The sequence below is a fragment of the Palaemon carinicauda genome, chromosome 27 (genome assembly GCF_036898095.1).
Source record: "Palaemon carinicauda isolate YSFRI2023 chromosome 27, ASM3689809v2, whole genome shotgun sequence".
In the NCBI taxonomy this organism is placed as follows: Eukaryota; Metazoa; Arthropoda; class Malacostraca; order Decapoda; family Palaemonidae; genus Palaemon; species Palaemon carinicauda.
The window spans coordinates 59,381,168-59,393,600 of record NC_090751.1 but is presented as its reverse complement, the minus strand read 5'-3'; the positions used below and the strand labels follow the sequence as shown (position 1 = coordinate 59,393,600).

General features: G+C 31.5%; 1 protein-coding gene across 3 annotated transcripts in view; it reads right to left on the bottom strand.

The window, feature by feature from the left end:
* The window catches only part of LOC137620736 (broad-complex core protein isoforms 1/2/3/4/5-like), a 204,196-nt gene that overhangs the window by 33,133 nt on the left and 158,630 nt on the right, over positions 1-12,433 (bottom strand). The window contains exons 8-9 of one of the 3 annotated variants that reach the window (XM_068351109.1): positions 8,442-8,462; positions 270-7,732 (exon numbers count right to left, since the gene is read on the bottom strand). The exons of 1 other annotated variant lie outside the window; for it this stretch is intronic. In XM_068351109.1, the coding sequence (XP_068207210.1) occupies positions 7,014-7,732; positions 8,442-8,462 (740 nt within the window). In that variant the 3' untranslated portion in view covers positions 270-7,013. Of the gene's footprint in view, positions 1-269; positions 7,733-8,441; positions 8,463-12,433 lie in introns of those variants that run through there. One more of the 3 variants, XM_068351110.1, reaches the window with a different exon arrangement.

Below are 12,433 nucleotides of genomic sequence, written 5' to 3'. Positions count from 1 at the left end.
CTGTTATTTTAACAATAATCGTTTACAATATTTTTAAAGATAATACTTAGAAAATGATTTTAAAAGACTACTATGGACTAAATATGAAATCTTGCTTAAAGAGTAACAGAAGGCATCAAAATTTAATTCATAATAATCATATACCTCTAACAAAGGTTTAAAACATAATTTTCCTTAATTGAACATTTAGGTTAAATACAATCAAACAGCCACATAACACAAGTATTTATTGTGAACACTTTTGTTTTGTTTTTAAAGAAACAAAACATATGGTATCAATTACATGATAAACGCAAGTACTGTAATTACAGTAATGAAAAAAAATTTGCCCTCAAAACTTGCATTTCACACCACAATACTATGCATGACTCTTGTGCATAAAATGCTCCCATTAACTATCTTTTTCAATTTACATAATACTGCTTTTTACCAGTTAGACTCTTTTATCATTACATTCAAGGGTTATAAACGTCATCGATAGTTAGTAGCTTTCAGTTAAATCATTAACACTATGAATAAAACCTAAACTATTCCTAATCTTTAAATATGAATATTTTAGTAGTATTCTTCACCATCGAAAAATAAGGCGGATCAGATATTCCAGTATCAAAGTTCTATTTCTGAAAACGATTCACTACAGGAACTTTCGTGCAGTTTATCACACTAATTCTTATGTTGGAACTATAAGATTTAACAACAGTACTCCCAGATAATGCAATTAGTGTATTTAATAGTCACAGGTACAAAGAATTTCGTGGAAAATGAAATACGCTTTCCCTGTCCCCTTCAATAAAAATATTCTTATATACAATACTGGGCTATCGTTTCTACTTGAACAGATCTTGCTAAAATGTGACTAAATAAAAAGGAAGTTTAAGGAAATGCATCTGCATCATAAATTTAAAAAAATTAGTTGGCAGTAAATTTCATAAAATTACAAAACATTACATTTTTACTGAATGAATTCATTACAGATTATTCGCAGCCTATTCCATTCTACTTTTTGAGCAACGCTAGTAAATCTAGCAACAAGAATTAAGCTAACACACAAACAATTAAATCCTCCATTTTTTTCATAAATACTGTAGGTTACGGTACAGCATTTGTGTATTTCAACAGGTACAAATTATAGTGTCATCTTATCATAAAAGCTGTAGCTTGTTAGTAAATACGAGAGCTTCAATAAAGAAATCGCTTGAATCGTGAGCAAGAAAATCCAAAAACCTCTTGAAACCAGTATTCATATTAAAACTGTGAATCAACTCATTACACTATGCCCCCAAACACACCAATAGAACTCGTAACTTATTAAGCATTCTTCCACAAGGAGGACATGAAAACAGCATTACTGACTGGAGGGACTTTCTTAACATTTGTAGAAGTAAATTGCTGTGAAATGAACATCTTAGTTGGCAATGCTGAATGAAGGCATTCATGAAATAAAGTGGAGAAAAATTATACAAATAGTACAAGGGTTTACGGTCAAAGGCTGTACAATATGGGCAAATTCATTTTTGTGTTAAGGTAATAAAGAAAATATGTACGCATTTGACATATGTGATGGTAATGATTTTTCTGATTATTTTATAATTATTATTTATAAATTAACCTTTTACATTCACACTTAAGTACATTTGCATTATCTGGGATTCTAATACAGTACATACTTCAGGGTATTCAACAGAAATAATCCCATAATGGTATATTTTTTAAAATACATTTGTTTATATAATTACATTTAAGAACTTCAAGATTCAAAAGTTATTTACAAACTAAATTTTCATAAGGCTTAAATTCTGTTATAGCTGTGCTCTGTTAAATTATTGGACAAGTTTAATTCTGTACATCTAATTCTATAAATGACAAATGGAGGAGTTATAAAATAGTAAGGAAAGATAAGAATACGTTTGGATCTTGAATCGAGCAGAAAATTTCTCTAGTTTAAGGAACTTTGAAAAGAATATAACTTGATCAGAAACCCTGGCATAACACAACAATAATGAATATAAACAATAATTATTGATTAGATTTACTATTGCTGTCATGCAGTAGTTACCAAAATTTTACTCCTATGAACACAAGATTATTTTTTAAAAAATGATTGAAAATCACTATAGAAGCATAACACATTAGGTAGCATGTATTTTCAATATATATTTATCAGTATTATATTGATACTACCAAATTTTATTAGCTAAAATACAGTTCACACATATATTTACAGAATGGAAATAAAATAAATTTTGACATCTCTAATGGCAAATTTACAGGTACATATAACTAACTATAATGTTGTTCGATATAGAAACCTAACCATATTAATGCTTCATTCATCCCAATTTTGAAGCAGAAGTAGTGGCAGATATAAAGACATTTTTCTCCAGAAAATGCAAGCAATTGTAAATAAATAATTGATTTACACAAGATCTCTCAGCCTATAGAAACTCTTATCCTAGCTCATAATATCTTATCTGATTACCATAGGACTGTCATCCAAAGATGGGCTTCATTTCCCCCCTTTAAATTCTTCACCATAATCTCCACGTCTGATTAGGCTAAATAAATAAGTTTTTTTTTATGTAAAATAATGTTCTGTATATCAACATGACTTAATATTCATGTATTGCAAGGCATACAGTAGGTTAGAATGGTATAATCTTAGCTATGAATATACCGTATATTACATTGGAAAATCCAAAGGAAGGTTGCCGAGGTGCGTTACTCATGCCAACTTTTCTCCTTGGAACATTTTCCCATTGTATTATCTAATATTGGCAATAATGAACTGTATAAATATATCGATATAATTTAAACTATTTGTTCAGTGGTCTATAGCTACAATCAAACTGATAATATTGTAGAAGAGAAAAGAAAACCAATCAGTTGATACCACTCCGCGGCATGAGGAGCCCATGTTATACTGCGCATGAATTCTTTGTACTCAGCAAGAATGTCATGTTATTCTCAACAAGATCTTACAGACATGTGATCATCCTTAGAAATGGAGGGAATGCTTAAACTGAAGATCGAGTACTAGAACCTTACTTAAAAAAATGAATTATAACGAAACAGGTATTGTAGTTTCATACAGTATATATAGTACAATTTTCACATTTTTCTCATTGAAGTTGATATAGTTTTGTAAAATAAGCAAGCAAAGCCTGAAAACTAACCTAAACGATTACGATTGAGATATTACTCAGTGCAACACTTTTTCTAGCTTTAAAATTATTATTATTTTCACTCCATTTCAAATGAAGACAATAAGATGTTACCAAATCTTTAGCACTTAGCAGGTTTCCCTCATCAGTATTCGCAATTACAAATACTGTACCGAACTTATAACATAGATGTATAGGATAACTTGAAAAAAATATAAGATAACTTGAAAAAAATTTAAATTCACAATCTGCTTTTCATTTGTCAAGGCGGTTTTGGATCTTCTTTTTAAATGTTTAGTGAGGTAAGAAACATTGTTTGGAATCTGTTAGCAAATGATGTTTGCTGTCCAAATTATCAGACCTCAATAATAGTCGTCAGGATGCCTGTTGGCACAGTAGTATCAGTATTTTATGTGGCAATTCTATTGCAACCGAGGAGGAAAAAAGAGAGAGAAAAAGAACTGGGTGAGGAAGTTTTTAGAAAAAGCGGCATGTCATGCAGACTAGCTTCTGGCGGAATTAAGAATAGATGGAAAAGGAGTTAACAATTTCGTTTGAATATCTGCCACTGAATTTTAAATACTTTTACATATGCATATCTACATGTGTAAATTTATACATGTGCAAATATGAATATGTATATACGCACCTCATTAAAGTAAACGTCACAGTATAACATAAAACCAGCTCTGAGTGTCCCCATATGGACAGTTGAAAATTACTTTAAAACAAGAATGTCTTATTTTTACCTTTTAGAACTGAGATTAGAAGATTATACAATGCTACATCTAGTAAGTAAAAATAAGACATCCGTGTTTTAAAGCAATATTCAACTCTACATCAGGTCACTCGGATTTGGTTTTTTGTAATAACAGTGACGTCTAGTCTTAATGTGTGTGTGTGTGTCCGGAACGGTACATATACACATATAAACATATACAGTATATGCATATTATATACATTATACATGTGTATATATGCATAAACAGTAAATGTTTTCCATACTGGATCGGAAACAAATAAACGATAAAGTATTGCTAAACAGTTTCCAAACAATGTTTCCTAGTGTAGACAGGCCTTTTGTTACACCATTTCCTTCTATGTATACCCTACATATGTGCTTACATAATTTCATTTTGTCGATTTTCTTTTCAGACCATTGCTGTCTTATTTAATTTGTTTTACATCGTTTAAAAGGTATTTTCCAGAGTGAAAAAATACTATACGCCTGATTGCTCTGAGTATTGAATGAGAAACTGGGCTAACCTGGTATTATTTCTTCGATTGATTTTATCAATTTAATTTTTTTCTTCATTACAGGGTATGTTGAATATAATAGTGATTATCAGTGTACAACACGTAAGATCTCTGTTACTGGAGTGAATGAACATCGGTTACTTTATCATTTATTCTGTTCTTTTTCACTTCTGTTCATCGTTTTATATTGTGATTTAGTTTATTACCAAATAATGGGGGGTTTGCTATTAAGGAAATTATCAAAGAGTACAGTGTACTGTACTCTGCATATACTGGCGGGGGTTGGTAAGAGTGCGCTCATTTCGTTTCTGTCCAGGCTCATCATTTTTATTTTTTTTATTTTGGTAATTTATTCTTTATGTATTGTATATATTTGTTATTATAACTGTAAGAACGTATTAAGTTATATTACTAATAAATGCACTTAATGTTTATCTTAGTTGCTATGGACGTATCTCCATGAAATTCATATAATTAGATCTTTATCCGATTAATTACCTTACGATCAGGTTTACCGAAATATAAACTTATTTTAACGACGGTTACCTCCAAACCTTAAACTATGATTACAAAAAATGACGGGTAACAAAAAGGTTAATAGTCCTTGAATTTTAACATTTCTGTAATTTTTGGATCTATCATTCATATTCGATTTCCATACCACTTGCATGGTAGTGTATATTTAAATTTAAAGTTATAGAAAATATACCATACTGTATTAGAGTTTCATTTTAGTAGCTTAAACAAATTTCAAATTCAAAATATCATTACTTAGATAATTAAGGCCATAAGAGTTTATTCCTCTCTCCATATACCGTATGGTATTCTTGGCGTGTTTCTGGGATTAAATGCTAGTCATAGAGATGTCATTTAAAATTTCAATACAGTACAATGCAGACTTCATGCAGAATATAAATCTTCATATCTAGTCCCATCAGCATGTAACCTTTCAAACAGATCCTTCAAAGAGAAACTAAACTAACTAAAAATTAAAATAATAATCAGTACTCAAAGATTTATATTTCAACAATAATTTTTTCAATATAAAATCACAAATTAATAGTAGCATAAGGTCTTTTCTTGCAAATCCGATGCTGTGTCAATTTGCTTGATCCAAAACACGACTATTTACAGTACAAAATAGGTCAGCCATTGGTGCTATAGAACACCCAACAATACTGGCAACAGTAATTCGGTGCAGTATTTTTGAGATGTCTAGATGTTCCTAGAGTATTTGGCATATGTTACCATGATGGTGCTAGGAATTGTGCTATGATATTGATGGACGGTAACAATATGTCCCATCCACCCTTAAAATCAAGTCGAGTTCGTTGGAAGCTATGGAAAATTTTTCGTATACAGTAATGCTAATATTGCACTTGGAGGTAGGGTATATAAAAATGAAGCTTATGTGAATGCTTAAGTTATCACTTATGATATTGGAATTCCATAAAATGTAATTTTACATTGGAGACTGGAAAATACTATTTTCTTAAGATATCACTTAAACTATAAAATCTCTTTGTAGTAAAATTAAGTGTGTACTTTAAGTTACAACGTTTTTTCTTTAAGGAACTGGAAAACTTGGTTAAAAAAAAAAATAAAATGTAATCACAGAGCACATCAGAGAGCCGGAAATTAATGAAGATTAAAGAGACATAATACAAATGCATGAATACTGTATAGATATAGACAATAAAATATTTCATACAGAACAGTCACTGCACACTAAAAAATAATTTTGGTGTATTGTCAATGGCACTAAAATTTGCAAGAAACGTACTACATACAGGGTTAATAAATTGAGATTAATGTTAATGGCAACTTCATTATTTAAATGTCAAGTTTGTAAATACTTCTCTAAAGCTAAAATATTGCTGTCATATAATTTGTAGGTAAACCAACGATTAGGCGTGACTAGGAAAAATGGCAAAATAAACTTCAAAGAAGAACTATTTTCATTATCATATGAAAATAATATGACTTACTGGTACTAAACCATCTGTAACTTGTTTATTTACTCATTACATTTTACTTTTAAATAGAAAGACAATTTGGTCTTCTGATCTTTATATATTTCAATGCTGTACATAATACCAGAGTAGCTTCTGCAAAAAAATAAGCCTTCTTTTACAATAGTAGTGAGTGGCCTCTGGCAGCCTGCGAGGTTTCGAGCATATATAATATATACCTTAGGATAAAATGTAGATAGTTTGTAAATAACACTTTCTGAAACTTAAGCTAATTTCATTTGTCAATGTATATTACACACCAACTTTTATACATAAGTAGCATCACTCCCTAATTACAACTTTTTGTGTACATTATTAAAATGTAACTTCAATATACGAAACACATGAAACTTTTAAAATTTTTGAAAGAATACTTTTTTATCAAAATACAACACTTGAATTCGTAACATTTTTTTTTCAACTTTAAAATGCTTAAATTAATTCTGTAATTACAAAATTTTGAACACTCCCTTAATCCACATGATCAGAACAGTATGATCATCCATCACCAACCGTTAGGATTTAAATATAAGAATAACCTTTCCAAATGTGACAAGTTCTTGGTGTTGCAAACTAGTCCAACTTACATCAAGGAATCAAAACCTGAAGAATGAGCTGAAGGCCTTTGATTGGGTTCATTATGACCTTCATTGTTAGCCTTCCAGGAAGGGCTCTGGGAATTTGTCCTGTTTTCATTTGCTCCTTGTAAGTATGGAGAAGAGATGGGTACTAAACCAGGGGGAAGCATTCTGCTTCCCATATGAGAATATGATGCAGATTGGCCAGCCCAAGATTGATTCTGCTGGAGTGGGGATAAAGGGGATGACTGTTGCTCTGGCTGCTTTGGTGTACTGGACTGTTCTCTTAAATTCAATGGCTCTGGGTGGAGTGACTGCTGTTGTAAAGATGGCGGTGTACTCTGATCCTGCTGATTATACTGCTTCTGTTGGGCCTGCTGCTGCTGTTGATTTTGAGAGTGAGTTGGGGAAGGGTGCAAATGAGGGAGTGAAAATCGCTGATGCATCTGGTGATGTGGATTTTGAGTTGAACTAGATTCAGGACTGTGGCTGACACTTCCACCCCCCTTCCTTTGCTCTTGGCTTTTCTTCCATTTTTGTCGTCTGTTTTGAAACCATATTTTTATTTGTTGTTCTGGGAGCCTCAGTCTACAGGCAATGTCTCTTTTACGACCAACATTAAGATACTGGTTTATCAAAAATTCTTTTTCTAATTCCAAAATCATGTGAGGAGTGAAAGCTGTTCTTTTACGTTTGTACTCAAGACCAGGGAATGTCATCTTGGCTGTAAACAAAAATATCACAACTAAGTCATGGCCTATAACTTAGAAAAAATAATTTTTAGTATGGAAAGTTATATTAGAATTGTTTTAAAAACTGAAAAGAACATGGTTTTTGTTTTAAAAAGTCACAATGTTTTTTTTAATCAAATAATTAATAAGACAAAACTAATACCAAGGCCATCAAATACAATTTGAACCTGTCCAGGATTTGAGAAGTTGAATACAATATTGTCCTGGTTAAGAAATTTGGTAATAGCAATGTTAGTAAACTACAGAGACTGGAAATTATTTAAAAGCTAAGAGCACTTTATTTGAAAATGATGCTACATCGGTTAACTATATTAAATTATATGAATTATAAACCTCTATTTCATTGCAAAGGCATTCCCCAATTGTAATGTCAAGTCATGACTATAAGAACTAACTGTATTACTGTACATAGAATTACTAGAATCACGAAGTACATACAAACATTAAAACTTATTTTTTTTTTCTTTTTTTTTTATGTGGAATGTCCAGACTATCAAAGATTTTAAGACTCAATTGAAAACTGTAAAATAACTAGTTTTACGGTAAGATATCCAAGATGCTGATGGTTTACATTTTTGTGCCAAGAAAAAATCAATCAAGTGCAGAAAAGAACTGGACTTAAGTGTCTTTAGAAAACCAGACTTTACCTCCCAGATAACTAAGACAAGAAAAGTCACTTACCGAAGACATTCCCAGCCCCATCTGTAAAGAAACCAAGAAAATGTATCTATTACACGAACTTTTCCAGTCTCTGTATCCTTAAAAGTATTATGCAGTACTCTTATCCTATCAATTATTTGTTAGTAAAATTACCAATTTTGTTTTATTTGTTTACATACTTATTTCATACTTTCATATGGCCCCAAAAACATACCTGAAGGTCACATATTGAAACTGTTAAATTCAACATTAAAACAACCACGTTAGGTTTCCCAATAGAAAAATACAGCCAGTAATGTAATTACACTTAGGTTTACATGTACAAGCATTCACAAACAATTATGCAAAACATTATTATAAGAAAAACTTATATGCTCAATTACATAACCAATTTACATCATATATCAATACAAAACAACCAAAAAATTTGCCCATTAGTACTACAAAAAAAATGTAGATTTTATGTAAACCAATGCAATATAACTGAATGCCAGAAAATCATTAGCGACCATGGTTTGTTTAATACTTTGTTACAGATGCCATTTCTTTTTTTTCTGCTTGAAGAGCCAGGTTAATATAATTAATTTTGTAATTTCTCCCAAACAAATTTCTGAATGTAAGCAATAATTCTAAGCATAAAACTTTGGGCGATTCCCTGTTTCGCCGCCTAAGATGTGTTCTGTACTATATATTCAGAATTCCAAATGTTAAAAATAACACACAGTATAATGAATGTGTAAGGAAAAGAAAAGTATGAAAGTATGATAAATCAAGGTAACTGGACTTTATGACCTTCATAAGTAGACTAATCTTTTTCTTTTACCAAAATTTTACTTTTTTTTTCTCCCATTGAAAAAAAGTTCCTTTTAATTGCGGAGATGATCTTTTAAACCTTTTAACCCCAACGCTATTTGGAACTTTGCAACCCTTAACCCCCAGGCGTTTTTTTCAAGCACATTTTGCAATATATATATATATATATATATATATATATATATATATATATATATATATATATATATATATATATATATATATATATATATATATATATATATATGCTCTAACAGCCTTAATTTTCGTCATAGAGAGGTCAGGTTACTTTTAGGGTTTTTTTCTCGCCCTCCATCAGATACTAAGAGTCCGTTTTGGAAAATGCCTGAAGTTTCTCATAAAGTTATCAAAAATATGCAAAAAATGTAAAAAAAAAAAAAAAAAAAAAAAAAAAAAACGTTTTTTTTGCCAGGACGTACCGGTACGTCCACGGGGGTAAAGGGATGAGATTTGTGAAACGTACCAGTACATCCATTGGGGGTAAAAGAAGTAACATTCAACGTGCATAAAGGGAAATTTAATAGAATATAAGGCCAAAATTATTTGAATAGTTTTATAACGAAAAGTGAAATCAAAATAGTAAAATTATTTTGTTTAATTCTCACAACACTGGCTTAAATGATGTTAAAAATAAAGAAAATACATTATTGGAGCTAGTAAATTACATCATAAAACTTGAAAATTGAACAGGCTGAAATGTATTTCTTAAATTAAAAAAAAAAAAAAACTTAAGAAATTTCATTTATTTTAGACATCGGTGTTTTGTTATGATTTTTCAATTATAACATATTCACTTGATAAAATTTGAATTATTTTTGCTACTGAAAACAAAAAAAAATTGCCAAATCTATCCAAAGACTGCCATTTGGGAAGCGACAGAGTAAACAGTGCTGCTGCTTGGTATAATGTATCATTGTGTAGAACTTAAGTGTACAAGACTTGTGAGAATGTGTCATTTGAGTTTTTTTGAGCAATGACATCAATGAGCGATGAGATTATTAATTTGTGGAGAAACTGCACTATTCCGATGTTTTTCAATCCGAGCAATTCCCTAAGACTGCGCAACTAAATAAGCTGTAACTCTTGGATTACAACATGATTTTTAATTACACTCAACTCTACGACTGTGTTTAGGGATTCTAAAATGTTAAAAATATCTTGAAGATATTGGCCCAAGAAGGTGGAAGAAGGGAACTGTATCGTGCCTTTACGTATTATACAAGTAAAGAACAATTTTAGTTTTGACCTTTTTTTAGCTTCACTAATTGTCAGAATTCCATATTTGCCTAGTATGAAACTTTACTGGAACTATCCAACCATATTTTGGGGTTAAAAAGAGAGGCTGATGGGGTGGGTGGGTACAACCACTGGAACCTCGCCCTTGAATTTAATATTGAAATTCAGTTGGTTTTACAACAATTTTTGAGTGGGTGACAACCACAAGTGTAGATGACATTTTAAATAAGGAAACCAGGGCACCAGCCGGCCGTTGAGATACTACCGCTAGAGAGTTATGCGGTCCTTTGACTGGCCAGATAGTACTACATTGTATCCTTCTCCCTGGTTAGGGTTCTTTCCCTTTCCCTACACATACACCGAATAGTCTGGCCTATTCTTTACAGATTCTCCTCTGTCCTCATACACATGACAACACTGAGATTACCAAACAATTCTTCTTCACCCAAAGGGTTAACTGCTGCATTGCAATTGTTTAGTGGCTACTTTCATCATGGTAAGGGTAGAAGAGACTCTTTAGCCATGGTAAGCAGCTCTTCTAGGAGAAGGATACTCCAAAATCAAACCATTGTTCTCTAGTCTTGGGTAGTGCCATAACCTCTGTACCATGGTCTTTCACTGTCTTGGGTTCTCTTGCTTGAGAGTACACTCGGGCACGCTATTCTATCTAATTTCTCTTCCTCTTGTTTGGTTAAAGTTTTTATAGGTTGTATATGAAATATTTATTTTAATGTTGTTACTCTTCTTAGAATATTTTATTTGTCCTTGTTTCCTTTCTTCACTGGGCTATTTTCCCTGTTGGGGCCCCTGGGCTTATAGCATCATGCTTTTCCAACTATGGTTATAGCTTAGCAATAGATAATAATAATAATAATAATAATAATAATAATAATAATAATAATAATAATAATAATCTGCCGTTGCCTGATGTTCACCATTGCTGACAACACTATTTGTGCATGCTTGTGCCCACTGCCAGCCAGGGACTGGTATGATCTAGTAATACTGTTTAAAAGCTAGAGAATTACACCCAGCGTCCGTCGTGCATTTGCTCTCATGTGGAAGGGCCTTTACAAAGTGGGCCCAAATAACTTCCAATGGGAAAGAATTATTTATATTTGATGTAAGTGATAAATACATTAGAAATAAAAATCTATGATCAATGGAAATTTAAATTTCATCTACTAAACTTTCACATCTTAAAAATTTTAAAATCTTAAAGGCAGAAAAAATTCTAAGACTGATAAAATGTCAGGCAAAATTTTCAGTCCAAAACCTAAATACAGTATCTTTGTTTTTAAAAAATTCATTCGCAAAAAACGTGACATATGGTTAAAATAGTGGCATATTTACTGCACTTGGGATTTATCTCTTGAAGTGTGCATATTAAACATCCATGGGTCAATCTCGCATGACCAATATGCAATCTTGCTAAAATCACCAGTCCATTATCTCCATGATTCCCATGGAGAAACAAATTTTTCTTATTTTTCACAAATTATTAAGTTTGTCATTTTATTGCTATAAAATGATTCATTGTGGTTTTATAGTCCTAAACAGGGAGTTTAATGCCAACGGGTAAATTTATGGCTGATTTACAGTAGCATCTACTTTTTCATTACCCACAACTTACAACATTGGATGGAATTCAGTATATGTTACCCGCTGAGAATAAAATTTGTTAAGGAACTCGTTAATTTGTGTGTAACCTTCCAGGGCACCTAAGGCAGGGCTCGAATTCGAATAAATAAAAATTTTAAAACTAATTTTATCTTCAACTGCTTTAACCATGTTAATTGCAAGCAAAATAGCTGATAGCTTGGATGTAAATATAGATGCTTCAGTAGGTAAAGAGAGACGTTGCCTAAATTAGGTCCAGCATGCCCTTCAAAGACAATTTTTCTGATACTATATTATGTAAAGAACTGTTTCTATCTAAAGCT